The 27,915-nt window shown below is 56.4% G+C and overlaps 1 protein-coding gene across 5 annotated transcripts; it reads left to right on the top strand.

Moving 5' to 3' along the window:
• Positions 1-324: 324 nt before the first annotated feature.
• Positions 325-27,699, top strand: PHRF1 (PHD and ring finger domains 1). 5 transcript variants are annotated; one of them, XM_036876010.2, is made up of 19 exons: positions 455-471; positions 3,361-3,475; positions 4,219-4,334; positions 4,679-4,798; positions 7,326-7,537; positions 9,846-9,929; positions 11,337-11,455; positions 15,925-16,022; positions 16,284-16,459; positions 17,098-17,227; positions 20,222-20,343; positions 21,579-21,760; positions 22,130-22,249; positions 22,772-22,902; positions 23,485-25,995; positions 26,208-26,365; positions 26,498-26,752; positions 26,853-26,981; positions 27,364-27,699. In XM_036876010.2, exons 2-19 carry the CDS (start codon positions 3,387-3,389, stop codon positions 27,505-27,507), a joined length of 4,896 nt encoding a protein of 1,631 aa, XP_036731905.2. In that variant the 5' UTR covers positions 455-471; positions 3,361-3,386; the 3' UTR covers positions 27,508-27,699. The 5 variants fall into 5 exon arrangements, with proteins under 5 accessions (XP_036731903.2, XP_036731904.2, XP_036731902.2 ...); XM_036876008.2 differs by lacking the exon at positions 3,361-3,475 and having other exon boundaries at positions 325-471; positions 17,101-17,227; XM_036876009.2 differs by lacking the exon at positions 3,361-3,475 and having other exon boundaries at positions 325-471; positions 22,133-22,249.
• The last annotated feature ends 216 nt before the right edge of the window (positions 27,700-27,915 follow it).

Genomic DNA, 27,915 nt, shown 5'->3' with positions numbered 1-27,915 from the left:
GGGGCGGGGCCACCGTGTTGGGGCGGGGCCCTGGATGAGGACTGGCCCCAGGTGTGCCGGGAGTTCGCTCCCATTCGCCCTAGACGGCGGGCTAGGGTTGGGCTAAGCCATGTCCCAGGAGGGGGAAGACTGCCCGGAGCAGCCACAGCCGGAGGCTTTAAAAACCACAAGTTATTCCAGAGCTCTGGTCTTTCGGGGAGGCGACAGAGCATTAACCAATGTTTCCGACGCCTCAAGGCCCCGGGCCCCGGGGAGCGGCGCCTTCCTCCACTTCGGGACCTTCTTCCCCACCCTGATCCTGTGGTTCCATCCAATGGGAGGGGTTGGAGGGTCCCGGAAGCCGGTAGTGTGCACTTCCGGGTCGCGGAGCGCGCGGCGGAGGCGGCTGCGGCCTGTTCTAATCCTAGCTGTCCTTCGGGCGGCGGCGGCGGCGAGCGCCCGGGAGCGGCAGGCGGGGCGCGAGGCTTCCGGGTACGTGCGGGGGCCGCGGCGGCCTCGGGATACTTGCTTCACCCGGTCCTCGCGGCCATTCCCGGGCGCCGCGCGCTTTGTCTGCCGCCTGCCGCGAGTGCGAGGCCTGCGCTGCGCCGCGGCCCGGGCGGGGGGGCCGCGCGGTGGCCGGAGCCCAGGTGACGGCGGCAGGGGCCCCGGGCGGGCGAGCGCAGGTACCCGCGCCGAGGCTGGGAGGCCCCTTGCCCTGCACACCGGCTTCCGGGATGGCCGCCTTTCTGTCCCCGACCGCAGGGAGCCCGCCTCGTCCTGAGGCGCTCCACCACTTGCGCGGTCGCTCCAGCCTCGCTAAGCGAGGCGTGACCCTTCGCTAACTCGTTTCCAGCTCCCGGTCATCGTTGTTTTCTTCGGTTCCGTCTGCGTTCCCGCAGGCCTGAGTGGCTGATTGGATGGTTTCCTGTCAACTCATGTAGTCTTCACAACAATGCCTCAGGAGTAGATATTGTATTTCCTACTTTGCAGATGAACATGTTGGAATCCAGAGACGTTAAGTAACTTGACAGTGTCACACAGCTACTGAGTGCAGCGCCCGGGCAGTGACTCCTGGTTCACTCTTTTCTATAAAAAAGCTGGTTTACACCGTTGTCAACTTTGGGGTTTATGTACTTTTCTTGTGTCTACAACAGCAGGATGCTCATAAATTAACAGGCCCTTGCTGTTTTGGTGAGCCACATTTTGTCCAGTGGTCACCTGGACAGAACCTGAGGCCAGGTGAGGTTTGACTTGAGACATAGCACACCTTTCTCTGTCTCTGGACTCCTTGGGGTTTTGTCTTCCAGGAAGAAAGTTGAGTCAGAATAACAGTAGCTGGTATCTTCCAATGTGCTCTTTGCACCAGGCTGGTGGCAAGGTCCCGACAGGGTGAGTCTGAATTAGTCCTCTCTGCAGCCCCCAGTGCAGACATTTGGTGGCTGCCTCTTCCCTAAAGAGAGCCTCCCGTTGGACGGCCGTGGTATCCTGACCGTGTGAAGGTGGCGTAATCACTTGTTCTCTGAATAAGAACCAGTACGAATGGCAGTACTACCCTTGATGGGCCCTATCTTTCTGATTCCGTTGCACTTTAGTTTCAGGGCCTCGTAGCCTCTGGCTGACGGGAGTGGAGAATGTTGACACTGGCCAGTGTGAGGTGTGGGGCAGTGCTCACTCAGGGCCTGGCACCGTTTCCACGTGCCACAACAGAAGCTCTTCTGGTTCCTTAGTAATGGTTGGAGTTGCTGTGTTTTGGTCCCTGCATTTCAAAAGAGGGAAATACTCTTTTTGGTTTAAGTTTTTCCCCTAATCCTCCCAAATCTGGAGGCTGAGCAGGAGAGCCACAGAGCACTGCCAGCATTGTGACCAGCAGTTGGGAGGGGCAGTGGGCTCTCCTGCAGAGATGGCTTTCTGGCCTGTTGACTCGGACATCCAGGCAGAGGTGGGGATGGTGACTGGGCAGGCATGTCTGAGCTGAGGCTGCTGCTAGGGCCAGTAGGGGTCCCATTAGCCCAGCATTCCAACTGCTGTGCTCCTGACAGGGAAAGGGTGGTGGAGTGCCAGCTGCGGGCTCCGTTTGGTGTTGCACAGGTACTTGCTCTGGAAAGGTCTTTCGGAGGCTACCTAGGTTCTTTTCCTGGGTGCTGCCAGAGTGACTTGCGTGATGATGCAGGCAGGTTGTGTAGGTGGAGCTTTCCTGCGGCCCTCGTAGAGGGGCATGAGGAGGCCTTCGGAGGTTTTCCTCATCAGCTTTGCTGGGGGTGCACAAGGCCTGTGGCTGAACCACACCGGTTCAGGGACTTAAGGAGCTGAGCCTCGTTCCTGAGCTAGTATTTCTGGCAAGGCCCTGTGTTATGAACTCCATCACGGCCTCTGATCTCCAGCCCTCTGAGGCAGGCCCTTCCTCCTATGGGCTTCCCAGGCCACAATGCCTCAAGTAAGAAGCAAGAGGCTATTTGTTCATACCTTTGACCTTGTGCATGGGAAGCATATCACCAAGGAGAGGACTTGCACCTCAGGACTGTCCCCTCTGTGCCCGGAATCTGCTTGGCAGCATCAGGGTTTCTGTGTTTGGCTGTCTGCAATGTTCCTTGGAGGTTCGTGTGTGTGAGTGTGTGCCTTGCTCACAGGCTGTTGTTTCTCCAGGGCAGAAATGGTGATGTACCCAGTGGGGCAGGGCAGGTATTGTCATTCCAGGGTGACATGGTAGAGTCCAGTGTGGGAATGGTCACAGCTGTGGCCAAAGAGCCCTACAACCTCTTCCCTAAGTGCTGCAGCCATTGTACCCAGGGGAGAGGGGCTATCCTCCCGGACAGGCTGCAGGTCTGTTACCCCACCAATCTGTACAGCAGAAGTCGTGGCCAGGACTCCAGGGGGACAGATGGGTTCCCTGCTGCATTGCTGAGTCATCGGGCAGTGGGGGCGCAGACCCTTAGTTAAGGGTGGGGCCATGCCTGCCATGGGCACAGAGGGCTGATAGTTCCACAAAGCCACCTCTCAGTTTACTGTTTCCAGGCAGGGGCAATGCATGACAGGTGACAGTCTCATCAAATTAACAGTCCCTTGCTGTTTTGGCAAACAGCATCCTAGAATCTGGTGCTTTGTAGGGGAAGTAAGCCGCCAGGGGTCTGAATCTGGCCTTGGCCGCTTCGGATTTATTCCCTGGGTGCGACTGCATGGTGGTGGTGATAGTCCCTCCCCATGTGCAGCTCCTGGTGGTAGCACGTGACCCATGGGAAGGAAGCCTGCTGTGGATCCAGGAGTGATCCTGGGCTTGCCTGGCTCCTGGGCATGCTGCTTTCACCCTAACTGCCTTCCCCTGATTCTTGCTTTGCCTCCTATGTTCCCATCTCTCATTTAACTCCTTTCCTCTGACCACAGAGACTGGACTTTAGAAGCATGGTGCCATGGGGGGCTTTCTTTCTCCACTGTCTCATTGGGTTACCGAATGGCTCCCTGTGAGAGGTCTTTCCTCTGCAGGTCGCCTGGGAGTGAGGTGAGTAGCTCTAATGAGAAGGGAACCCTTATTTGGCAACCAAGATTGGAGGCCCTGGGGTATGAGGAGGATTGGGTTTGGCTACATTTGTGGGGTCATTTGTCTAGATCTGCATTATCCTCACAGAGTAGGCAGGACAGGTGTCCCCACATAGGAATCAGGAGCCAGGAGCACGTGGACATGGCAGCTGAGAGGCAGAACCTGACCTCTGCTCTGAACAGTCGCTGTTCCTGGGCAGTCACAGTGACTCAGCGGTGCCTGAGCGTGCACCCTGTGGAGGGCTCAGGGTGAGGTCAGTGGAGCCTCAGCCACGGCTCATGGCCTCCCACAGGTCAGGTGAGTGGAGGCTGCGCCGGATGACAGTGGCGTGCCAGGGGAGTGCAGGGAGAACCCTTTTGGTGCCTGCCCCCATTTCATCCTTACCTGTCATTGGGATTCCTCAGGGTTATCTGGGTGTCACAGATGCCCAGTGGAGCAAATATGCCGCCAGTCTGAGACTAAATTAGGCTCGTTGTAAACAGGTGTGGCTTTGTGCAGATAGGGTCCGAGGTCTGCCTGCGTGCGTGTGTGCAGCATTGTGGGTGAGATGTCTCAAATGTGCTGTATCTCCTGGCTCAGCCTCCTTGTCCAGCAGGTGGACACATGTCACCAGGGATGTGTGACGTGTAGAGAATGACCATCAGTCTTTGGAGAGCTTTGCAGCCTGGGACAGTTGGGAATCACTTGATTCTGGTTTCTTTCAGAGCTAAACTCCAATGTCCAGCAATGGATGACGACAGCCTGGATGAGCCTGTGGACCAAAGCCCAGGGCCAGATGGACACCTGCGGCTCAGCCCTGCTGCCCTGGCTGGTGATGCTGGTGCGCTACCCTCCCACCTCTCCCACCTGGAAGAGGGGTGTCTTCCTGTGTTGCTTTTCAGCTTTCAGTCTCTTTAAAGATGATACTCTTTGCTTTTAAGTTGCAGAAGTGAGACTTTCTTTTTTTTGCTATCATTAATCTACAATTACATGAAGCTTTCTTTTGTTTTTAATGCAAGCAATACAAATGTAGATAGGGCAGAGAGCCTTCTGGCTGCCGCTGTGCATCTGCTTTTCCCTAGCCCAGCCCCACCTGTCTGTCCCTCTGGCCACCCTGGTGCATCTGTGAGCGGCCTTCATTGCTGCTGCCTCAGTGGTGAGCCTGGCCTGTGTTTACCCCTGTAGGTACAGAAGAAAGCAGTGACGGCCACAGCGGGAGCTCTGAGGACGACATGGGCAGCGAGCAGGATGACAGTGACTGTACTGAGGACGAAGATGGGGAGGGGGACCTGGCAGACGGATCTGGTGAGGCTTCCTTAGAACGAGCTCCTTGCATCTGCTTGCCACGGCACAGATGTTAAAAGGACTGTCCTTAGTGACATTGTTGGGTTTGGCCACAATGGCCAGCTGAGGGGTATGAAAGGTCGGGGAGAAAGTCCTTTGCAGGCAGGCCTTGTCTGTCAGTTTCCTGCAGCGAGTCCTCGTCCCCTGGGATGGTGACTCACTTGAGTTGTGACCCTTCTTCTCAGTTCAGTTTGACAACACTGGCCTGCCTCTTCCCTGGTGGCAGCAGGAGGTTAGTGCCCAAGATCCAGAGAGCTCGCCCTGGGGGGCGAGCATGACATGACTGGCTTTCCTGGCAGAATGAGCAGAAGTGTCCCAGGGGACCCCTGCCCCCCAGCACCCCAGGAACAGGATCGTTAAGCACACATGAGGGTTGCTGTGGCAAGACCACCTGACCAGGACTTTCGGCAGGTCGGTGGCTCCATCCTGTGCTGTTGTCCCTCCTCTGACCAGAGTCCCTGAGGACTAGCAAACATGTGAAGTGACTGAGGAATTCCCAGCATGTTTACGGTTAAACGTCTGTCCAGGGAACATTGCTGTGAAGGGCAGGCCGTGCGGCTGAACACTGGGTGTAGGGCTTTCATCCCCAGCCTTCTAGCCACTCTGGGTGGCCTGCCCTGTCCCAGCCTCACTGCTCACCTTCCTGGAAGGTGTCTTGGGCCCCTACAGACAGGATGCCCGGGGTTGGAAGTTTCCTCACCCCTGCCTTATTTCTCAGAGGCATGGTCTGTTTATTATAGTGTTTCAGGTTCTTGTGCTTATCAATGTTACAACTCTCCAGAAAAGTAACCCCTCAGGTCTCGGCAGGCGCTCATGAAGGAACAGGGTAGACACTCAGTGCAGGTCTGCAAGTTCATGTATGTTGGTGACACATTTTTCCAGTTAGAGCTCAAATTGTAAAGGAGCATGAGAATCTGTACTGAGATTGCAGGTCACAAATGTGGCTCTTCTGCTTTCTTCCCAAGGTTGAGTAGGGGCATTTGGCTTACTCGCAGTGGGTCTCAGGCACAGGCACTTGGCTCGCCATGGCTGAAGGCAGGGGTCATCAGGTCCTGTCAGTTTGTCCCTCCAGAGGATCTGTGTGGGGGCTGGAGGGAGGGCAGAAGCCAGTTCAGCCAGGGTCCCTGCTGTCTGTGAGCTCACCACCTAGCAGCAAAGATGGGGGCATAAAGAAACAGCTGTGCTCCAGGTGACAGGTCCCAAGAGTATGTTTACGAGGGCATCGCAGGAAGGGGAGGGCTCCGTGGGCCTGAGCGGGCAAGGAGAAGCTTCCAGAGGAAGACAACGGCCAGGAGCAGCTGGTCCCTGAGACGGGGTGTGGGCCTGGACCTGCCCGTCCTGATTGCGGCTCGCTGCTGCCCTCAGAGACTTCAGAGGTGTTGCTCTACAGAGAGGTCAGGTGGCCCTCAGACGGCCAGTTCTCTGCCTTCCCTTCAGGTATTGGTCCTTCTGGAAGTACGCAGGTGGGCTGGACAACCTAGCCTCTGCCTGCCTCCTGAGTGGGGCAGGGGGCCGAGCAGCCAGCCAGCACTCTGCTTCCTTCTTGCCATCGTCCAGGATTTTGTGGACAACAGAATCTCTTAGCCAAGTTTTAATAGTTTCCTCTTGCTTTGTAACAAGTTGCCACAGCATGGCTGCTCGGATGGTATGCTAGTTATCTCAGTGTTCACATGTGCCTGCAGTGTGGACATGGGTGTTGGGGTCCTCCTCCAGAATTCAGTCCCTTGGGGGCAGGGCCAGAGCCCCGCTTTCCGGCAGTGTGTGTGGCGGGTGTGGCCGTGCTCAACAGTCCCCAGTAGCTGTTCGCTTTCTTCCACAGCGGAGGAGCATGTCTCTCGGCAACCAGCCCGTAGAAATGGCTCCAGAGGGCCTGCCTGCCTGGGTTGGGCTCACTGGGGTACTTTCCCTTTGCTGAGTAGCAGCAGGGCCTCGGAAGGACCACTCTCTGATCTGCTCACATCCCTGTGAACTTGAATGGTGTTTAGTGGAGGCGGGGAGGGAGAGAAACGGCATGCGTGGACCCTACTTGTTGGGCTGAAAGCGCCCCCTTTCCTTTCCTTCTGGTCACAGCCCAGCCTCAAACCTCTCAGGAATGGATGTGGCCCGAGTGCCTGGCTTGGGTGCTCTCTGCATCCCAGAAGAGAAGAGCCCTGTGAGGGAGGGCCCCTCTGGAAGCGGGTGGCCTGGTACCTCCGGGTTTTGAGATGTGTAGGGACATCCCCAATGTGGCGGCCGGCACTGTGCAGGCTTCAGCCCTTGTTCTGGCATCCGCTGGGGGCCTGGGACGTGGGGGAGTGGGAGTGGACACCACCTGGCAGCGGGTCCCGGCGAGGCTCCCGGTGATGGTGGCAGCTGGCGGGGCTGCAGGAAAGCAGTGTGTCCACAACTGAGGACAGTGTGAGGCTTGGGAGCTCGCTCCCCTGAGTGCGGCCACAGCCTGCCTGCTGAGTGCCCCAGGTCACAGAGTTGGTGTCTCTTCTTCCTCAAGGTTCAGAAGATTCTGAAGGAGGAGGAGGAGATGGGGACACAGTGGCAGCAGAGGACGCTCAGGGGGAGCTGGAAGCCAATGGCACGTTTCATTCTGATGATGATTCTGAGAGCTGCCCAATTTGTCTCAATGCCTTCCGGGGTCAGGCCGTGGGGACACCGGAGGATTGTGCCCATTACTTCTGCCTGGACTGCATCGTGGAGTGGTCCAAGGTGAGGTGGCTTCTCTCTGGGCGCTCCCTCCCTCTGGGGAGCTCCTTTGTGTGTAAGGGGCCCAGCCTGTGGCCAGCACCTTGCTGGGTCTGCTGTGCCGCAGCAGTTGGAACCATAGGGTGGGTCTTGGCTTGGTCTTTGCTTCATTCTTTGCTGTTGGGTCTCGGGGTTGTTGGTGAAGCTCCTGTGGGTTGATGTGCTCTTGGAGTGCCCTGGGGGACATCACTGCGACAATCCTGAGTGACCTTGGGGCAATCTACAACCAGCAGAGTCAGCCGGGGGCATGTGTACTGGGGCCTGCTCAATAGGGTCATTCATCTCCTAGGTAAAGAAAGCATGACCTTCAACCCGGCAGTACTTCGTCATGGCAGTGAGAGTGGCCATCCTTAGAACACGTGGGGGTGCTTGCCAGAGACATGCAGCAGCTCCAAGGGGAGCTTTAGAAGCAGGGCCCTTTCCTCCTTTTTAAGGCCATCATTGTGGGAATTTCAATGTGGTAGATAGCACAGGGGAGGGCCATGTGGCCCTGGGGTCTGTCACCATCTACAGGGTATTGCTCTGCCTCTCTGCTCCCTTTCCTGCTCCCCCAAATGAACCTTCAGAATGGGGACACTGTGAAGGTGACAGATGCCCACACTGTCCCCTTACCAGCGAGACCAGTAGTAACAGCACAGCCTCTAACACCCAGCTCTGCTAGGGACTGTCCTCCCAAAGAGCTCAGAAGTGTGCATGTATGGTAGTGTGTTTGCACCAGGACCCAGGTGGTGGTCACACTGTCCACACTGCCGTGGGTCTGTGGTGTCACTGGAGGCATTTCTCTGTCTCTGACACCCGTATGGTGGCGGGTCTGTAGCCCAGGTTTGATGCCATTAAAGGAGGAGCATGATGGTATTTACTGCCTGTCTTCCAGTCAATGTCATGTTGGGTTGCTAGGAGAAAACACAGCATGCACACCAGGCAGCAAAGGGCTGTTGGCAACAGTATGTTTATTGCTGTCAGTATTTTACAAGTTAACTGTAGTTTTCAAGGTTTGACAAGATGGCTAGACACAAACTTAGCAAAGGTTAAAAAAGTCCAGCATCCTTAGAAACAAGTCATGAAGATGTGTGAGATGGCAGAGGTGCTTTCCTGAGTGATGGAAGGCCACTTTCTGAACAAGTACCACCGTCCTGGAGAGGTGGCAACATAGTGTGGGTTCCTGTGCATCCTGCCTGGGGTGTTCAGCACACCCGCTTGTGAAATTCATACAGCAAAGAAAGAATGTCAGGAGCTGCCAAGCTGACCTTGAACAGGGAAGAAGCTACTCACTGGGCATTAAGACTCACAAAACTAGCGATTGCCCTTGGTCAGGCCCAGGGACAGATGCCAAACCCAAAGTGGGCCAAGGGCCTGAAGTGGTGGTGGGCGGCATGTCACGTTGAGGGCTGGCTCTCTAAGTGTGGGGGCAGATGGAGGGCCCGGCTCACACCACACCCAGTTGCCAGGGAAGCAGGACTGAAGTTAAGGCAATACTCTGAAACCTTCCAGAAAAGCTCAGTTGACTGCCAAGGACAGGCACACAGACAAAGAGGAGGCTGATGGGGGCCTCTGCCATGGGAGTGGATGCCACCATGCAGCACTGGAACGAAGGCTCAGACATGGGGCAGGCGTGGGGCCCCCACTGCCCAGGTTGGTGGGCGCCATGTCCAGCCTCAAAGTTGGTTCCTGTTCCCTGTGAGCCAGCAAGAGAAGTGAGAGTCCATCCCACAGACCCTGCAATGTGTAGTCCCTCCTTAGACCACCCAAACTGGACATGGCAGTGGCCTGTGGGCCTGCATGGTGGAAAGCATGCTTCACAGCAGGGCCTATGCCATGTGGGACACAGCATGGCAGTGCTGCAGGGCTGTGAACTGTCAAAACTCACCAAAGGATGGCTAAAATGACCACGTTTACAATGTGCCTAATGAAGGTGGTTTGAAACTGAGTGTGTATGTGTCAATGTGCTGTTACTAGAGGCAAGAGGAAAATGGTGGAGCTTCATCTGGTGAGTGTCCCGCTGCATAAAGAAGCCTCAGAGCTTACTAGGAAGCATTAGGCGGCCTCGCGGAGAAGCAGGAAGGGTGAGAACCCAGCCTACAGTGAGGCGCTGAGCCGTGATGTGCCTTGAGGGCCTGCTTTTCTGCCCTCCTTCCCCAGTAGGAGGACAGTGGCCCACGCTTGGCACACAAGCCGTTGGTAGTGCGTGACTCGGTAAAAGGGATTTGTGACTTCGGCGGTATTAGTCATGAACTCTGTTCTGTGGTTCTGATAACATGTTTCTTTCTTACAGAATGCCAATTCCTGTCCTGTTGATCGAACTGTATTCAAGTGTATTTGTATTCGAGCTCAGTTTGGTGGTAAAGTCTTGAAGAAGGTGAGTGTGGGTACTGTGGTGGAGAGGCAACCCACCCTTGTCTTCACTACATTGGCCCCTGTCTCAGGAACTTGCTCTGGGAAGTCGGTTTGCTTTCCGAGTATTGGTTAAATGCCTTCTAGAAGCCCGCCGAGATGCTGTGGGCAGCCGTGAACACGAAGCTGTGGCTGGAGGCGCAGCGCTGACCACCTGGCTCATGGGCTCTCTGGGGAGCAGTTGGGGGAGTCTAGTGGCACAGATGTCGCCCCTCTGACCTCTTCACTCCCACACACCCTTCCCCAGCCTCCAGCTTCCTCTCTTGAGTCAGGGCAGTGGGGAGAGGAAGGTCAGGGTGGAGCCTGTCCTCTAGGGATGGATTTCTGGATACACTGCTGTGAGGGCTGAGAACAAGAAGGCAATATTTTCCCTTGATTCCTTTGCTGATCTTAGGGACCCCACCCCGCTTTTGGGGGACAGTGTCACAGAGACTTAGAGGCGGCCTTGGGTCTTCTGAGTCCTGGAAGAGGCCGCCACCCCTGGGAGCTTCGGCCCTGCTCTTGCCCTTATCTGACCTCCGCCCGGTGTGAGGGCGGGGCCCTGGGCAGCAGACCCACTGCAGCACAGCCCCGAGACAACTGCGGTCCTGCTCTCCTGGGCCTCCCGGCAGCCTGAGGCCTCTGCAGTTGTGGGCCGCTTGCATGCAGGCCATCCTGGGGTGTCCAGGGGGAAATCTGGACGAGGGAGGTGTGGGGCAGAGTCCCTGGGACACAGCCCACGTGACACAGTTGAGCTGGCCCAGGTCGGGAGAAAGACCTGGGAGGAGCCCTGGCATGGGGCAGAGAGCGAGGCTCAGGCGTGTCACCTGGGGGTGACAGGCAGCCTCTCATGTGCAGAGGGCATTCCTGGGCTGGATGTGTGGGAAGACTGGCTAATCAAGCCTCCTTCTGCCCCTGAGAACATCTCTGGCAGGGGCTTTCAGTGTGTAGCTGTGACTCGGGAAGCAGCACCTGCTTGAGGGTCATTTTTTAGCAGTCGTGTTTCCATGTTTTTGCCCGATTGTGTGGTGGTGGTGAAGAGAATGAAGGCCTGCTCCTTCAGTGCCGCTCCCCCGTCTCCGCGCTCCTGATGTCCCTGGAGTGCACACAGTGTGGATGGTCTCCTGCCGTGGTGCTGTCTCCACCTCTTGCTCTGCTTTTCGGCCCTTCCATGGGTCTTGTTTTCTGTTGAGTGACTTTTTCCTCCAGGGTAATCACCCTGAAATAGTCAGAAAGCATAAAAGTCCCCGTATGCATGACTCCACACCCCAGGATGTGGGTCTGAGTAAAGCTTTGGAGGCTGGCGGACCTCAGGATCAGCCACAGGTCCTGGCACGCTCACTCTGGTACTTGGGCTTTACCTGCCATGTGATGGGTACTTCTCTGTGTTCAGATTCCAGTAGAGAGCGCCAGAGCTGGAGAGGAGGAGGAGGAGGACCCCACCTTCTGTGAGGTGTGCGGCAGGAGTGACAGGGAGGACCGCCTGCTCCTCTGTGACGGCTGTGACGCGGGGTGAGTGCACAGTGCTGCCTGCCCTGTCCTAGGGCTGGCCGAGGTGGCGTCTCCTGGCAGGCCCCAGGGAAGCCAGCCCAAGCCGGCGTTAACCATAGGCGCCCTTGCGGTTGGCAGGCCGCAGCTGCTGTTGCTGTTTATACCCTCCACTCATTCCCCAGAAACGGCTTCCAGAGGTGCTCATAGCACATCAGGACAAAAAGGAAAAACATGGACACGAGAACCCAGGGGTGTGGGGCTGGCCAACAGGCTGGGGCACAGGGGCTGTGTGCAGGCCTGCTCTTCCCTTGAGTCCGGGACTCCGGAGGGAGGAGGGGCAGGCTCCTGGGACCACTTCATGCTGCTGTGTGTCTCCCTGGGGCAGGCTTCCCAGCCAGACTGCCGTGACCCCCGTGCACAGCTGGCCCAGCTCCTGGGGGCTTGTGTTCTCATGGTGCAGTGTTTTTTCTTTTCCCTGGCTGTGGCCTGGCCATGTCCTCTGTAGGCCTCCTTGGGGGTCTTGATGTCTGGAGGCTGTGATGGGAAGGCTATGGAAGCTTTCCCTGGAGCACATACCCCAGCCAGTGGGGAAGGAACCCAGCGAGGCTGGCAGACCTAGACCCTTCTCTCAGGCAAAAAGCAGCTGGCAGGGCTGGCAGGCCCTGGGGAACCAGCCGTGCGGGCACTTCCGGGGCAGGTGGCCAGGCTTCAGAAAGGCATTCTCACAGGACAGAGGGCCAGGGTGGCAGCTTGGAGCTTCAGAGCTCTACTCATGGGCGGGGCTGCCCCGGGCCCTGGAAGGACAGCTGACCGGATGATGCTGCCCAGAGGCCACATGCGGCAGGAGGTGCCTCTGTAGCCCAGCGCCCAGCCCCACGCTGTCCTGTGCCTTCTGGTGGCCTGGGGGTGGCTGCAGATTGGCACTTTCATGCAGCAAATCTAGTTTTTCCTTACGCTTTTAAATTAAGCCTCAATTCTTAATTCTGCTAATTCTGTATATCAAGATTTGTTTAATTCTAGTAACCTAATAACAGTGACTCTGGGGGCTGCTTACAACTTCATTAAATTTTTTTAATGTTGTAAAGCACCTAAACTTAATACACTGATTTTCTTTTTGTGTGCTTGAATTATTTAACAGATAAAGCAATTCAAGTACATGAAAGTCCTGGTGGATCTAAAACATTAATTACTAAAATTCATGTAGTGATACTTCTAAACATGTTCACATTGTTAATATTTGCAATCTGCTAAATTTTCTTAGTTAAGTTTTTCAACTTAAAAACTCTCAGTCCTAAAGTTAGTCCATTACTCTTCCTGGAGCAGAATCACAAGGCCAGTTATTTCTGATTTCTTTTTAAGCTTAAAATCTAATTTAAAGGCATTTATTCATGAAGTGAACACCTCAGGCCCTTGCCTAGCTGGGCTGCTCCACTGGGGGGTCAGTTCTTGGTGGGCTGAGGCTGCCTGGCAGAGCAGTGCTCCCAGCCAGAGGTTCAGGGTCTTTGAGCAGGTGGGCTGCAGGTCTGTGGGTAGGTCGACAGCCACTCTGCTGTCTGGAGTGACGGTGAACCGGCCAGCTCGGCTGGGCACCCTGCCGGAGGGCCTGGAGCTGCTGAGGAGGAAGAGCCACACTTTGTCCTCGGAGGGTTCCCTGGGCTCTGCAGGGGCGGCCTTCTCGGGGAGTCTGCCTGGGGCTCTGAGGTGCTCCTGGTACTGCCTAGGCGTGCTTCCCCTCCCCCTGCACCCCTCCCATGGTTCTCAGGTCAGATCCCTGCCAGGGTTCAGGGAGGGAGGCAGGGAGGACGGTCTTGTCAGTTGTGTCTCTGGGCCCTCATCGTTTCCATACTGCGGACAGTGCGTGGTGGTCACACTGGATTGAACGCAGCCCTGGGTCTTCAGGCAGTCTAGCGTGTGTCTGTGTTGGGTTTTGTGTGGCCTTTGGACTGTCTGGTCTCGAGGTGAAGTTCAGGGAGTTCTGGCACAGATGGCCCATGCCAGCGGCGGCTTTTCCCAAACTGTGTTCCTTGAAGACTGGATAGAAGCTGCTGAAAAATAAACCATAGTTAGGCAACATTTCCATTTACTTTCAGCAAACAAAACTTTTCCCTTTTTTTTCTTTTTTTGAGGTACATACACTAAAATACACAAATCTTTGTGCACAGCTTGATGAGTTTTAACCTATGTATGTACTCAGGTAGCCATCACCTTGATCAAGATGCCAAACATTCTCACTAATTTTTTTCCCCTCTTTACCTGTTTATCCCCCATGGTAACCACTAACCACCAGTCTCTTCTGTCTATGGGTCTATTTACAGTTTTGCTTATATGCTTTGTTTTTAAGATTACACATATAAGTGAAATCATACGGTATTTGCTTTTTTCTGCCTGGCTTATTTCACTGAGCATAATACCCTCTAGGTCCATCTGTGTTGTTGCAAATGGCAAGATTTCCTTTATTATGTGACTGAATAATATTCCACTGTATATGTACCACATCTTCTCTATCCATTCACCTATTGATGGATTTGGTTGCTTCCAAATCTTGGCTATTGTAAATAGTATGGCAGTAAACATAGGGGTGCATATGTCTTTTCAAATTGGGGATTTTGTTTTCTTCAGGTAAATTCCGAGGAGTAGAATTACTGGGTCAAATGGTATTTCTATTTTTAGTTTTTTGAGGAACCTCCATACTGCTTTCCACAGTGACTGCACCAGTTTACATTCCCACCAGGCTTCTCCATATCCTCACCAACGCCAGTTGTTTCTTGTCTTTTAGATGGTGGCCACTCTAACTGGTGTGAGGTGATATCTCATTGTGGTTTTGATTTGCATTTCCCCGATTAGCGACGTGGAGGATCTTGTCATGTGCCTGTTGACATCTGTATGTCTTCTTTAGGGAAATGTCTGCTCATGTCCTCTGCCCTTTTTTTAAATTTTATTAATTTTATTAATTTTATTTTGGTATCATTAATCTACAATTACATGAGGAACATTATGTTTACTAGACTCCCCCCTTCACCAAGTTCCATCCATGTTGTTGCAAATGGTAGGATTTGTTTTCTTCTTATGGCTGAATAATACTCCATTGTGTATATGTACCACATCTTCTTTATCCCTTCATCTACTGATGGACACTTAGGTTGCTTCCATTTCTTGGCTATTGTGAATAGAGCTGCAATAAACATAGGGGTGCGTCTGTCTTTTTCAAACTGGGCTGCTGCATCCTTAGGGTAAATTCCTAGGAGTGGAATTCCTGGGTCAAATGTTATTTCTATTTTGAGGTTTTTGAGGAACCTCCAAACTGCTTTCCACAATGGTTGAACTAATTTACATTCCCACCAGCAGTGTAGAAGGGTTCCCCTTTCTCCACATCCTTGCCAGCATTTTGTTGTTGTTTGTCTTTTGGATGGTGGTGATCCTTACTGATGTGAGGTAATATCTCATTGTGGTTTTAATTTGCATTTCTCTTAGGAGTAGCGATGTGGAGCATCTTTTCATGTGCTTGTTGGCCATCTGAATTTCTTCTTTGGAGAAGTGTCTGTTCAGCTCCTCTGCCCATTTTTTAATTGGATTATTTGTTATTTAGGTGTTGAGTTGTGTGGATTCTTCGTATATTTGGGTATTAGCCCCTTCTGGACATATTGTTTGCAAACTCCTGCTCCCATATGGTGGCTGCCTTTTCGTTTTGGGGGTAGTTTCCTTTCCTATGCAGCTTTTCCGTTTGATGTGATCCTGCTTGTTTATTTTTAAAAACAGAACTTTTCTTTTTTTCATTAGCTACTCGGACTGGATTGTGAAGCGTGAGGTGCTGACATTTGAAACTCTTGGGGCCACTGAGTGGCTGGGCAGGGGACACACTGATGTCACATTGCCAGAGAAGGTGGGTGCATGGCACCTGCCTCCATCAGCACAGGATGGAGCCTCTCTGGGTCACGTGCCTCTTTCATAGCTTGATTCCCCCACATAGTAGGTCTCCTGTGGAGCGTTTGGGGACCATTAGCCCTCTTTGGAGGGTGGAGATGTCCAGAAGCTTGCAGTGGAGGTTCGGTCACCCAGAATGCCAGTGGGAGGAGCCACAGGAAAGTCAGAACACAAGTGTCTCAAGTTTGAAGTGTGGACCTCTTAGCGTCACCTGTGTGTGACCTCTGGTGTGGTATTTGTCCACTGGGCAGGACCCAGGGTGCAAACAGGATTGGGCTCTTGTGAGAGTCCTCCTGGCTCACAAGTGTGCTCATAGCCTTCCTCCTGTCGGACACTGACCTGTGAGTCAGGATCCCACCCCCATGACCCAGAACCCTCGTTCCTCCCAGAAGCCTGGCTCCAGATGCAGCCACATTGAGGGTTAGGCCTTCAGCATGCAGGTTTGGATGTCAGGTCAGCCCACATCAGGGCACATGTGGTCTCTGGGCACTTGGATTCAGATACCTGCCCTGTGGCCCGCTGGGTTGAGGCTGGGACTCGGGTCTGACAGGCCCCCTTTTTCCCTGCAGGTACCACATGGACTGTTTGGAACCCCCTCTCCAGGAGGTGCCCGTGGACGAGTGGTTCTGTCCAGAGTGTGTTGCTCCGGGGGCCGCCCCTGCCATTGGTACTGCACTGCCCCCCTCCGGAACTCAGCCCTCCTTGGCCCAGGGGAGGAGGCTCTAGCCAGAGATTGGCTGGGAACACGTCTAGGGTCTCCTATGGGGACAGCTTCTCCTGCACTCCTGGGCAGGGCTGGCTGCTGGGCATGGGATCAGGAGACCCAGGCTTGGGTGGTCCACTGCCTGCTGTTGCTCTGAGTCCCCGTGCCGGAGCGAGGCCTTGGTGGGTGGAGGACACACCAGCCCAGGATTCTCTTTCTTCCAAGATGACAGTTCTGTGAGTGAGGAGGAGGTCTCCCTGCTCTTGGCCGATGTGGTACCCACCACCAGCCGGTTTCGGCCTCACGTAGGAAGGACCCGGGCCATTGCCAGGACACGGCAGAGTGAGCGAGTACGAGCCACTGTGAACCGGAACCGGATCTCCAGTGCCCGGAGGATCCAGGTGGGTGCGTGGCGCATACGGCAGAGGCAGGTGTGCGGCTGAGGGCAGCAGGGCCCTGCATCCAGGCCGCTTGCAGGGCCCAGGGCTGCGGGGCAGCTTCTTGCCTTCCAGGCCACAGTGCCCAGAGCTGCTGCCCAGCCTCGCGTTACCTGTGCCTGCGGGTCTTGCTTTCATCCTCTCCTTATGGCTGCATTGAAGCAGGGCAGTGTAATGCTGAATGGGAAGCTGGCCCTGAGCCCCGTCACAGACACCAGCCCCAGACCCCGTTTCTCAGAGCAGACCCTAGGGTCCCTCCTGAACTCACGCCTACACCCAGCATCCCATGGCCTGTTTCTGCCACCCCCTCTGCAGTGCGGCTCTGCTTTGCACCCACATAGATGTCCTGGGCTTGCCCTGACCTTGCTGTTCAGGCCGCTGCCCAGACCTCACTCCCTTGAGCCGTCTTGTGGTGCTTGTGGGAAACTCCTACAGTCTGTCTGCTGGAAGCGTGAAGGTGAAGCCAGCTGGGCCTACTGCTGGCCAGGCTCAGGGCATCCAGCTTCTGGGCTTTGCTGGGCGGGTGGGGTGTGTATGGGGCTCCACGGAGGGGCTGTGGTGGTACAACCACCCTCTGACCTCCAGCCGCCTGTGCTGTGTAGCAGGTCCCAAGGTACCTCTTGTCTTCGCTGCTGGACGAGACCATTGAGGCTGTGGCCACTGGCCTGAGCACTGCTGTGTATCAGCGCCCCTTGACGCCTCGAGCCCCCACCAAACGGAGGAGGAAAACAGGTTAGCCTGGGTGTGGTGGTGCTTGCTGAGTGCTGGGGTGTGTCCCTGACAGCAGCAGATGGGTGCTGGCCCCCAATGGCAGCTTTGCCCTGCACCGCACTGACGCCCCTTCAGTTTCTGCAGCCTGATTGTCTCAGGGCCCAAAATGCCACAGGGAAGCCTCTCCAGGCCAGGTGGGTCTGGGTCCGGGTCTGGTTTCTTCCTGAACATACCCTGGGTTCACACGGCCACCCTCTGCATGTACACTGGGGCAGCGTGACACCCCCATTCAGTTGCACTTGGGGGATCTGGAAAAACGGGTGGCTGCTGCTCCCAGTGGACAGTTGAAGACCTGGCTGACTCCCTGGGGGGCGGGTGGAGTGCTAGCTGGTCGCTCTGGGCAGGCCTGCCAGTCCCATTCCCAGGCTAGTTTGAGTCACTGCATCCCAGGAGCTTCCCTTTTCCCTGGTGACTGACAGGTGCTCCCCACCAGCTTCCTCCCGCTGCCCATGGTGCTGGCTTCCCCGCGGGGCTGTTCAGGCAGCACTGCTGTAGGGAGGAGCTGATGTTCATGGAGTCCTTGCGGACTCAGGGTGCCTGTTTCATTCAGGGGCCATAATCTGCAGCCTTTATTGATAGTCTCCTTTACTGAGATGCGTGTACCACGTGTGTGCATCCACTCATGGGGTTCCAGGCTCAATGGCTAACTGCGCCCCACCCAGTCTTGCCCTTCCCGGGCAGTGCTACAGCGCCACCAGGTGGCCGGCTGACCTCATCACTATATGGGTGTTACCTGTCCTCGAACTTCAAAGGGTGTGACTTGACACCCTGAGTGTGCCCTGGCTTGTCGCTCAGCTGAGTGGCATTGGTTCGGGTCCAAGCGGTCACGTATGGTCTGTTCTGTCTCATGTTGAGAATGTTCCATTGCAGTGCACCCCCTCTGCTTCCCAGCTCCCTGGCCTGACCTATGCTGTTTGGCGTTATTGTGATGGGCGTGGTGAGCATTCTCATGCAAGCCCCTCCCAGGCAGATGTTTTCATGTCTTGGGTAGATGGGAGCAGAGGAGCTGGGTCACAGGGAATATGTGTTTAAGGCACGTGCCATTTAATGCCCCACAGGCAACGTAAGGGTAGGGGGGCTGCTCTGCATTCTCACCCACTCAGAATAGTCAGGAGCTTGTCCTCTGTGCCCTGGCACCAGGTCTCATGGGCTGGGGTCAGGGGGACATGTCTGCTGAGCTCCGCATGTCCCTGTCAGTGCTGGGATGGCTGTTGCAGTGGGATGTGCAGAGTTGCAGATCTGTGACAGGCCTGCTGTGGCCTTGGACCCTCTTGGGGAGAACCGGTCCTTGGGGAGCATGGGATTCAGACCAGACCTGGGACCCAAGAGTCTCTGCTGGCTGCTGGCATTGGTTTTGAACTCTCATAGGGGACAGAGCTAGGAAATGCATCCTAAGGGCATGTGATTCAAGGGTCAGGTTCAGGATGATGTTTTTTGCTCTTGTGTCTGACACCTGTGTCTCCTCCTTTTCCACATGTGGAAATGCCACGTTTACATAACAACATGTGTACCCATGTCATCGTTGCCCAGAGAGCTGTCTTCGTCCCCATGATGTGCAGAGGACAGAAGGGTCATGCTTTGTCCCTATACCTGAGGTCAGGTGACTCAGAATAGCCCTCCTGGCTTTGGTTATGCCTCTTTGTTTCCCCTCCCCTCCCTTTTTTGCTTTTCTAGTGCATTTTTTACTCTTTCCACAGACTTATGTCAAACCTGTAGAAGGGTGGGGGACACAGGTGTTGGCCCCCTCCCCTGGCTGTGGCCACTCCTCGCCGGGCTGCCTCACCTCTACCCCACCCCTGCTTCCCTCCCACATTATTCTGAAGCAAATCCTTCACGGCATCATCGTTTTATCCGTAAATATTTTGCAGTATGTTCATAAACAAGGGAGTCTTTTCCACAATACCACTGGTACCCCCAAAAAATGAACAGTAATTCCTTAACTCCTAGAAATAGCCATTCAGTGTGGAAGATTCTAATTGTGTTATAAATGTGATAGAATTTTTAAAAATGGCTTTTTTGAATTCAGAGCCAGATAAGTTCCATGTTGTCTGGGGGCTGTGCCTGTGTGTTCCCCGCCCCCGTGGTTGTAGAGGGATGCTGGAGCCCTAGCCCGGCCAGCTGACCCGTCCCTGCCTCCAGGTTTTGGGTGTGTGTGTGCCTGGGGGAGGGCATGCGTTCTGTGAGAGGAGTGGGCTCTGTCGGCCTCCCTGTTGGGATCTGAGCCATCAGGCCCTGGCCTCCCTGAGGGGCCTGTGGTGCATGTGGTTGGAGCGGACTAGCACTGTGGTGTTCACATGAGTCCCTAGTTCAGTACAGCTACCAGGTAGGACTGTGGCGTCATTCCAAGCTCGCGGATGCAGACACACCGGACATATTGGCAGCACACCTCACAAGTGCCAATCCCGTCTCTCCACCTTGGAATTCCCCTTCTCCCATGCTGAGGTTCCAGGGGATGCTGGAACATCACAGAATCAGGGTGCCTGTCCCCACTTAGCCCATGGCAGCACCTCACAGATGATTGCCTTGGACTGAACGCCGAGTGGTTTTGCAGCTTCCTCCCTGGGTTTCCCTGGAGATGGACAGCGAAGTTACTGTTTTTGGGTCTCTTGGAGGGGTTCTTCTCTGTGGCTAGACCACCAAGTAGTGCAGAGCTGGGGTCATTGGCTTCATTTTACTGTTGATCATCAAGGCTCCTTTCTAACTAGATCTTGTTTTTCATAGTCATGGAGGGTATTTATTGGTTCTGAAAGTCAGATCTACAAATCAAAGACTCCAGAGTTACACTCTGCCTTGCCCTGTGCTGCCTTCCCTCTCCTTCCTCCAGTAGGGGCATTATTTTTATAGTTACGGTTTATCTTGTACAGCTGGTGGTCCGCACTCCAGGTCCTGCAGGTACGGCATGTCCTCAGAGGTCTTGGCACACTGTGAGACCTAGACTCAATGTCCTCTTTGTAGGAAGGCGGAAGAAAACTTTGGGAAGAAAGCAAGCCAAGTCATCCGTGAAGAGCAAGAGCAACCGGGCGAGGCCTCGGAGGCGCCAGGGCCGTGGGAAGAGGAAAGAGGGGAAGCAGAAAAAGGTATCTGCCGGGCCATATGTGCCATGTTCATTCCTTTTTGTGGGTGGTTTGTGGGAGCCACACAAACGGCCTCTTTTCTGTATTTTCCTGGAGACTCAATGATAAAAATGACCATTTCTGCAGCATAGCTTGAAGGCGGGACTGAGGCAACGTGTTTTCCATGGTCCTTTGGAGCTGGACCTCCTGAGGGGTTGTGTGTGACTCCTGGAACCCAAGGGGTGGCCCTGGGGGGTACAAAGGGGCTGCAGGCCTGGTTGTTTCTGCAGCCTGGCCGTGGCCTCCAGCTGGTCAGGGAGGCGAGTTGGTTGTTGGTGGGCCGGGAGTGAGCCAGCAGGTGAATTGAGAGGAATGCCAGCTGTAGAGTGTCTCCCTGGCGTGTGGTCTGGGTGTGAGCAGGGCTGTCATGTCCTGTCCAAGGCCCCTCAGGCAGCGTGGGGACACAGTCCACTTGAGGCTGGCCCATTTGCCAGAGGCGCCTGTGCCTCCGTGGGGCCTTTTCTGAAGTGCTGTATCCTCTCTCCTGCTGGGGCCGGGCATTGAAGACATGTAATGTGAAACACAAAGCTGGGTAGCAGCTGCCACTCGAGAGTGCTGCCTCCAAACGTGAATTTGTGCCCAAGATCATTACTGTGCCTAATTAATGTGAGTTCACCTAGTATAGAAAAATGGTTTTTAGTTTTAAATGGAATATTTGCACGTGGTTTAGTTCATTCAAACGAAATTCCTCAAGTGAGTAGGCGCTAAAGCTGTGACCACAGGTGGGCGTCAGTGGGGACCTTTCCTGCTGCTGTTTCTGCGCCATAGCCCTTGGCTCTCTTCCCTTCACACCCTCGACTGCGCCTGGCTCTGTGTTCTGGGCCCGAGTCCAAGCCACAAGTGGCTGCTGTCCCCTCCCAGCCCCTCCAGAAGTTTTTCAGACACAGCTGTCATGTCACTCGCCAGTTGGATGGTTTAGTTTCCTCTTTATAAATTTTTGCTCAAAACACATACCTGATAACAGCAACATGTAAGGCCCTGCGGCAGGCTTGTGAGCTTGCGGGTCAGAACTGTTTGGGACACACTTACTAATTCTGCAGTTAAGACATTATGATTAATACACACAGAGACTTCTGGCTTTAGTTCAGCATTTGCTTAGCCTGGTGTTTGATGTTGCTAACTGATAATTTGAAATGGCATTTCTAGAACCTTTAGGTTTCAATCTTATTTGATTGGTTTTTCTTTGTTACTTGGTTCAGAAAGAAGTCACGGCTCGTTCTCGCATTGCGCGGACACTAGGCCTCCGGAGGCCAGCCCGTGGAGCCTGCATCCCATCAGTGTACAAGCCAGCAGACCCCTCCCTGGGGTTGATGCGAGCAGACATCGGAGCAGCCTCTCTGTCTCTGTTTGGAGACCCATATGAGCTGGACCCCTTTGACAGGTGCCTTCAGGGGGTGTGGTCCACATGGTACTATCGCAGACATTTCTTCTTAGTGTGGACCCAGTACCCTCCCCCTGGTGGGTGTGGCTAAGCCTCAGACAAGAGGGTAACTATTCCTTGCTCAGGGTCATCCTCATGCTCTTAGGTGGTGTATAGGCGACTGTACCATGCATGTGTGCTCCCACCCGACCCCTGCCCAGGCCAGGCAGCTGCCAAGGCAAAGCTGCTGTGTGGGCCCTGTGTGCAGTATGATCAGGAGTGTGAGCAGTGCTTAGCCCGCCTGCTAGACACCACTGGGGAGGCCGGGGGGTGTCTCCCTGGGCTTTGGTGTGGGGTCACCCACCCCCTCGGCCTGTGTCCTCCCTCCAGCAGTGAAGAGCTGTCTGCAAACCCTGCTTCCCCTCTGAGTACCAAGCGGAGGATTCTGTCCCACTCAGCACTGCGTTCTCACCAGCCTGTGGCTAGGCCTGTTTCCATGGGGCCCCCCAGGTATGTCCTGGGGCAGGGGGACAGTGGTCCTGGGGTCGGGGATGGGGCCACAGGCCTGCAGGGACCAGCCAGGCTCCACATAGGCCTACTGCTCTGCTGCCACCCAAGCATGGAGACCTGTCTTGGTGGGCCCTGCCCTTGGCCCTCCAATGATAATGTGCCAGTCTGCCTGGCGTGAGCTGGCATGAACAGCTCCAGCTTTGCATGCCCACCTCTAACACAGAGCCCACCCCCAGGGGAGGCACCAGGCAGGGAAACAAGCTACTGTCTGGCACAGGCCATCCCTATCTGGCTGGATCTTCTGACACCTCTAAAACCTGTACTGATGTCCGTCTGCCAGCTCCTGCCTTTTGGTGGCAGCTGGGGTTGGAACATCAGGTGATTACACCCCCAAACACTGTTGCTACTATAGAGCTGCTGGGTGGGCCTCACTCCTTCCCTTCAGGGACTCAGCACGGCAGCCAGGATGCAAGGGGCTGTGGGGTGTGGTGACAGCAGCGCCTGCCGGGTCTGTGCTCACAGGAGGAGTGTGCCTGCCACGGCGCCCGAGCCTGACCTTTTGGGGAGCATCCTGTCAGGCCAGAGCTTGCTGCTGATGGACAGTGCCAGCATCACCATTCACCGCGACGGCTCCCTCAGCGCCCGGAGGGCCGGTGAGGCTGTGGTGCCCTGTCTACCAGCAAAGTGCCCTCGGGGATGCCCTCCCTGCCTCTGCACTCATAGGAATTGAAACGTGTTTTCCTCAAGAAGCAGTCGTGCGGCCTCTGGTCCACATTGCTCTGGGTGGCGGGTGGGTGTTGAGGTGCAATGTTAGGCATTAGCTTTGTTGCTGATTAAGATGATGGTAGAGCTTCTACCAGGCCACAGACCCTGTGCAGCCATAACGTGGCTGGTACGTGTCCTCAGAGCCACAGGAACCAGTCTTCCCACAAATCTGGGCCCTGGCAGGTTTTCAGGGATGGAGGACAGGGCAGGCTGTGCCAGTACAGTCTCTGCTGAACCAGGGGTGCCACAGAGTCACATGCCAAGGTGTGTGACTACACAGCAGAAAGGAAAGCTCCTCCAACCCCTTGACCAACCTGAAGCCTTGCCCAAGGGGGAGTGCGTCTAACTCCAGGGAAAAACGGAGAATTTCAAACGTGCATTTTGAAAGAGCCATTTTGGTGAGGGTTAGCGGTCGTTGAGCTCTTTAAAGGAAGAGTGCAGGGCTGATTGTGTTTGCCTCTGTCTTGTAGCACCTGTTTCTATCCAGCGAGGGGCTGCCTGTCCGTCCAGAGTGGGAGAAGGCCCTGGGTGCAGGGACCGCCTGCAGCTCAGAGCACAGCACCCAGGAGGCAGGTTGCAGAGCTGGGGGCCAGGATGCCAGGCCACCCACTCCTGCGTTCCCGGGTTCCCAGCGGGGGTGACTGTGCAGCTGGATTCCTCCATGACCCCTCAGTCAGGGCAGGCTCAGAACACACCAGACGTGAGCAGGCCTGGCTTAAAACTAAGTGACAAGCCCCGATTTACTGGCGACAGCAAGCATGCTCCACCTCTTACATTGGCTTCATCCCAGACTTCAGCTGGCCTCTGTGACGCCCCACTGAAGAGTGCTGTGCAAGGGCAGACCCCAGGACCAGCTCCCAGGAGGACCATCTCTGAGCTCCCCAGGATACCAAAGGTCAGATGGGATGGCAGCAATGCCCCAGCAGGCACAGCCCCTACCTGCGGGAAGCGTGTCGACATTCCCAGCTCCTGCATCAGCCGGTTGACGGGCAGGGAGGGGCCCGGGCAGCCCAGCCGCGGCACCCAGGCACAGGGTGAGCCCAGCAGTAGGGGCCCGCAGGAGCCTGGCATGCATGGGGCGGGTGGCACCCAGTCCACAGCCACGCCCGGGCCCTCTAGGGGGAAGGGCGTTAGCTCAACCTTCGAGAGCTTCCGGATCAACATTCCCGGGAACACGGCCCCTTCCAGTAAGATCTCCAACCCTGGCTTCTGTAACACATTTCGACCTGTGGACGCTAAGGTGCAAAGGAAGGAGAACCCCCCACCCCTCTTCTCCATCAGGAAGGCAAAGCAGCTCAAGAGTGAGATCTATGACCCCTTTGAACCCACGGGTTCTGACTCCAGCTCCGCTGGCAGCAGCCCAGAGCACCTGGGCCCCAGTCTCCTGCCCTCTGAGATCACTCGCACCATCTCTGTCGACAGCCCAAAGGCCCCAGTGCTGCAGGCTGTGCGCTGTGTCACCTCCTACACAGTGGAAACTGGCTTTGGGATGGAGCCTGAGCTCTCTCGGGCACCTCCCTCCAGCATGCTCAAGCTCCGGGGCAAGAGGCCCACCGAGGGGGTCTCTGACACTGAGCCTGGGGGGGCCATCATGGGCCAAGAACCAGCTGTCTGGGCGCAGAGGCCGTCTCCGCCAGATCCCTGGGAGGACAAGGACCAGCTGCCCTGCAGCACTTTCTTTGGCTCAGAGGAACGGACGGTGACCTGTGTGACCATGGCTGAGCCAGGCACTCCACCACCGGCCACCCACCGCATCGTGGAGCTGCAGTCCTCGCCCTGCTCGCACTCGACATCCAGCTCCCGTGGCGGGAAGACAGACAAGAAGAAGCGGGCTGCTGCCAGGGAGCACAGGAGGACCCGCTCCAGCTCCCGCTCCGGGGACAGGACCTCACAGTCCATGTCACCGCCGGCAGGAGAGGACCACTCCAAGAGGCAGCAGCTCAAGGCCAGGAGCCGGAGGTCCTCTAGCGACCACTCCAGTGGCCATGAGCGGGCCAGGCGGAAGAAGGCCAAGGATGGGGACAGGAGGAGGGAGAGGGGCTCTCGGAGCCGAGGCTGGCGGGGGTCCCGGTCCCGCTCAGGCAGCTCCGGCAGCTCCTCCCACGAGACCCGTGGGAGCAGAAGGCGGAAGCGAAGGTGGTCGGGATCCAAGCCTTGGGATCGGGAGTGCTCACCCCCCAGCAGCCTGGAGCGGGCACGCAGGCACTGGCACCCAAGGGGGAGGAGCCCCGAGCGGCCTCGAGACTGGCGGGGCTCCCACGAGTCAAGGAAACACAGGTCCCGGTCACCGAGCATGGAGCATAGGCCCCGGGAGCACCAGCGACCCCGCTCCCGGGAGAAGCAGCCGCAGCCCCAGTCCCAGTCTCCAGAGAGGAGTGTGGCACCCCCACCTCCAGAGGAGCTGAGGCGAGACCCGGAGCCACCAGCCTCAGCAGGGGCCAGTGCCTCGCCAGCCGGGGCCATGGCTGAGCAGGCAGTCATAGAGGTGCCGGCCACATGTCCGCCTGGGGGCCTGGATGCTCGCGAGGATGGTGACTACAGTGAGGCAGGGCACGTCTTTGAGGACTTCCTGGGCGACGCCGTCTTCATGCAGCTTGAGGACATGAGCTCCCCACCCTCCCCAGAGAGCACGGACTCCTCACCGGAGCGAGACTGCCTACCCACCCCCATTCTGCCCACTGCGGGCCAGCAGCAGGATCCCGGCCTGGCTGAGGCCGCCATCAGGCAAGAGGCACCACTGAGCCACCAGGAAAACGCTACGCAGCCCCCACCCCAGGCAGAGGGCCCCGGTGAGGAGCCCTCACTCCAGCAGGCCATGAGGACTGGCGTCATGGGAGCCCAGGCTATAGATGGGGTGCCCCCGGAGAGGGAAGGTGACCCCTCCCCACCACCCCTGCTGCGGGCTAAGGCGCTGGTGAAGAGAGTCACCTGGAACCTCCAGGATGCGGAGCACGACGCGCCTCCGGGGGATGGAGGCCTGCGTGAGTGCAGCACCCCTGTGGGCACTCCTGGGGCTGCCGGGGTGGCAAGGGTCTCCCTGGGCAGCATGCCAGTGGTCAGGCTGTGGCACAGGGAGGTGACCCCTCGTCTGTGAGCCTTGCTGCTGGGATGCTCTTCTGGAATTTTCTAGCCAGAAAGCAGTCTTCTGGCCTGGGGTGGCCACAGCACCCACTTCCCCTGTGTTGGCCCTCAGGCACGCCACCTCACAGGCTGCAGAGGCCCCAGGAAGTGATCTGGGAAACAGAGGGTATGGGCTCCACACTGGCATTCCAGCATGCTGCCTTCTCTGAGACCCCACCGCCCAGTTTTGTGCTTCCAGAACCTGGCTTCCCAGATGCTGACCCCTCTCAGGTGGGTGCCTAGACTGGAGGGATGTGTCCTTGGGCCCAGGCCACATGGGCTGGGCTGGGGCCATGGTGCCACACCACTTTGCCAGGGCCCTTGTGCTTTGGGCTAGCACTCAGTGGCTGTGTTCTTTCCCAGGTTTATAGCCCTAGCTTGCCTCCCACCTCGGTTCTGCCCTCGAGCCTCCCACCCTACGCTCCTGTCAGCCAGCCCATGGTCCAGTTCATCTTGCAGGGGAGCCTTCCCCGGGTGGCCTGTGGGTCGGTGCAGAGCCCAGCCCCAGTGCTCACCGTGCTGACCACAGCCTCAGAGCCAGCTGGCCACACTGCCAGTAACTCAGAGGAACAGATGGCTGTTCCCAGGCCAGCTGCGGAGAAGGCCAAGAATGAGGAGGTGAGCTGCGGAGTAAGCCATGCTGCCCAGGAGCCCTCCCAGCTCTGCCCGGCTGTGCAGCCTCCCAGCAGCAGGCTCACACACGTGCCTTGGGTCCTAGTACATGAAGAAGCTGCACATGCAGGAGCGGGCGGTGGAGGAGGTGAAGCTGGCCATCAAGCCCTTCTACCAGAAGAGGGAGGTGACCAAGGCCGAGTATAAAGACATCCTTCGCAAGGCCGTGCAAAAGGTGAGTGCGCCCCAACCCAGCTGTGGGTCTCACGGGCGGCCCATGCTCTCGTTGGCAAGGGCTTTTAGGGGGTCTGCAAGCTCAGACCAGGTCAGGGGCAGTGATGTCACGTCCTGGCTGCAGCCTCAGGCCAGTCCTGTCCCCCTGTAGTGCACCTCCTAGACACTGAGGGGCTTAGTAAGCAACAGAGAAGCTCCTCACACACCCTGCTTACAGTGAGGAAGCAAGACTGGTTGCTGGGACAGCCTCAGGCCCCTGGGCTCAGGTCCTCTTCAGTGGGACCATCAGCAGCCCTGTTAGGGCCCTGTCCCTCTTGACGCGGGCCCCCAGGGCTTGGTCACTGAGAGGGACATCTGGGTAATTGTCGCTGTCCCCCCCCCAGATCTGCCACAGCAAGAGCGGGGAGATCAACCCTGTAAAGGTGAACAACCTGGTGAAGGCCTACGTGGACAAGTACAGGCACATGCGCAGACACAGGAGGTCTGGGGCCGGGGAGGGGCCGCCTGCTCAGGGTGCTGAGGGCTGAGGGCTGGATGCCTCTGAGGGGCGGGTGGCGGGACACTGGGGACCCACACTCCTCTCAGGGTTCCTGCACCACACGTGGCCTGTGCACCTGTCCTACTCAGGTTAGAACTGGACTTTTTATATGTACGCTGTAGAAACACACACTTGCCATTGTGTTCTAATTTATCAAAAATGAATTATCTGTAGAAGCTTCTCGACTGGCTCAGTACTTGAAAGGGGAATCCTTCCGTGATCAGGAGGGGCCTCTGGGGGATGGCTGGGGCTCCTTGGTCCGTCTCAGTCAGGCCTTGTTTTCTGTAACAGGAGGCCCTGCTCTGATTCTTTATTCCTTTTGTTCTGTAAATAATGCTCAACTGCACCACCTCCTCTGAGGCAGAGCACACTGTTGGCAGGTGTCCAAGGCCAGGGA

This window comes from Manis pentadactyla, chromosome 9, assembly GCF_030020395.1.
Source record: "Manis pentadactyla isolate mManPen7 chromosome 9, mManPen7.hap1, whole genome shotgun sequence".
NCBI lineage: Eukaryota > Metazoa > Chordata > Mammalia > Pholidota > Manidae > Manis > Manis pentadactyla.
Note: the sequence above shows the minus strand (reverse complement) of the source record. Positions and strands in the feature narration are given on the sequence as shown.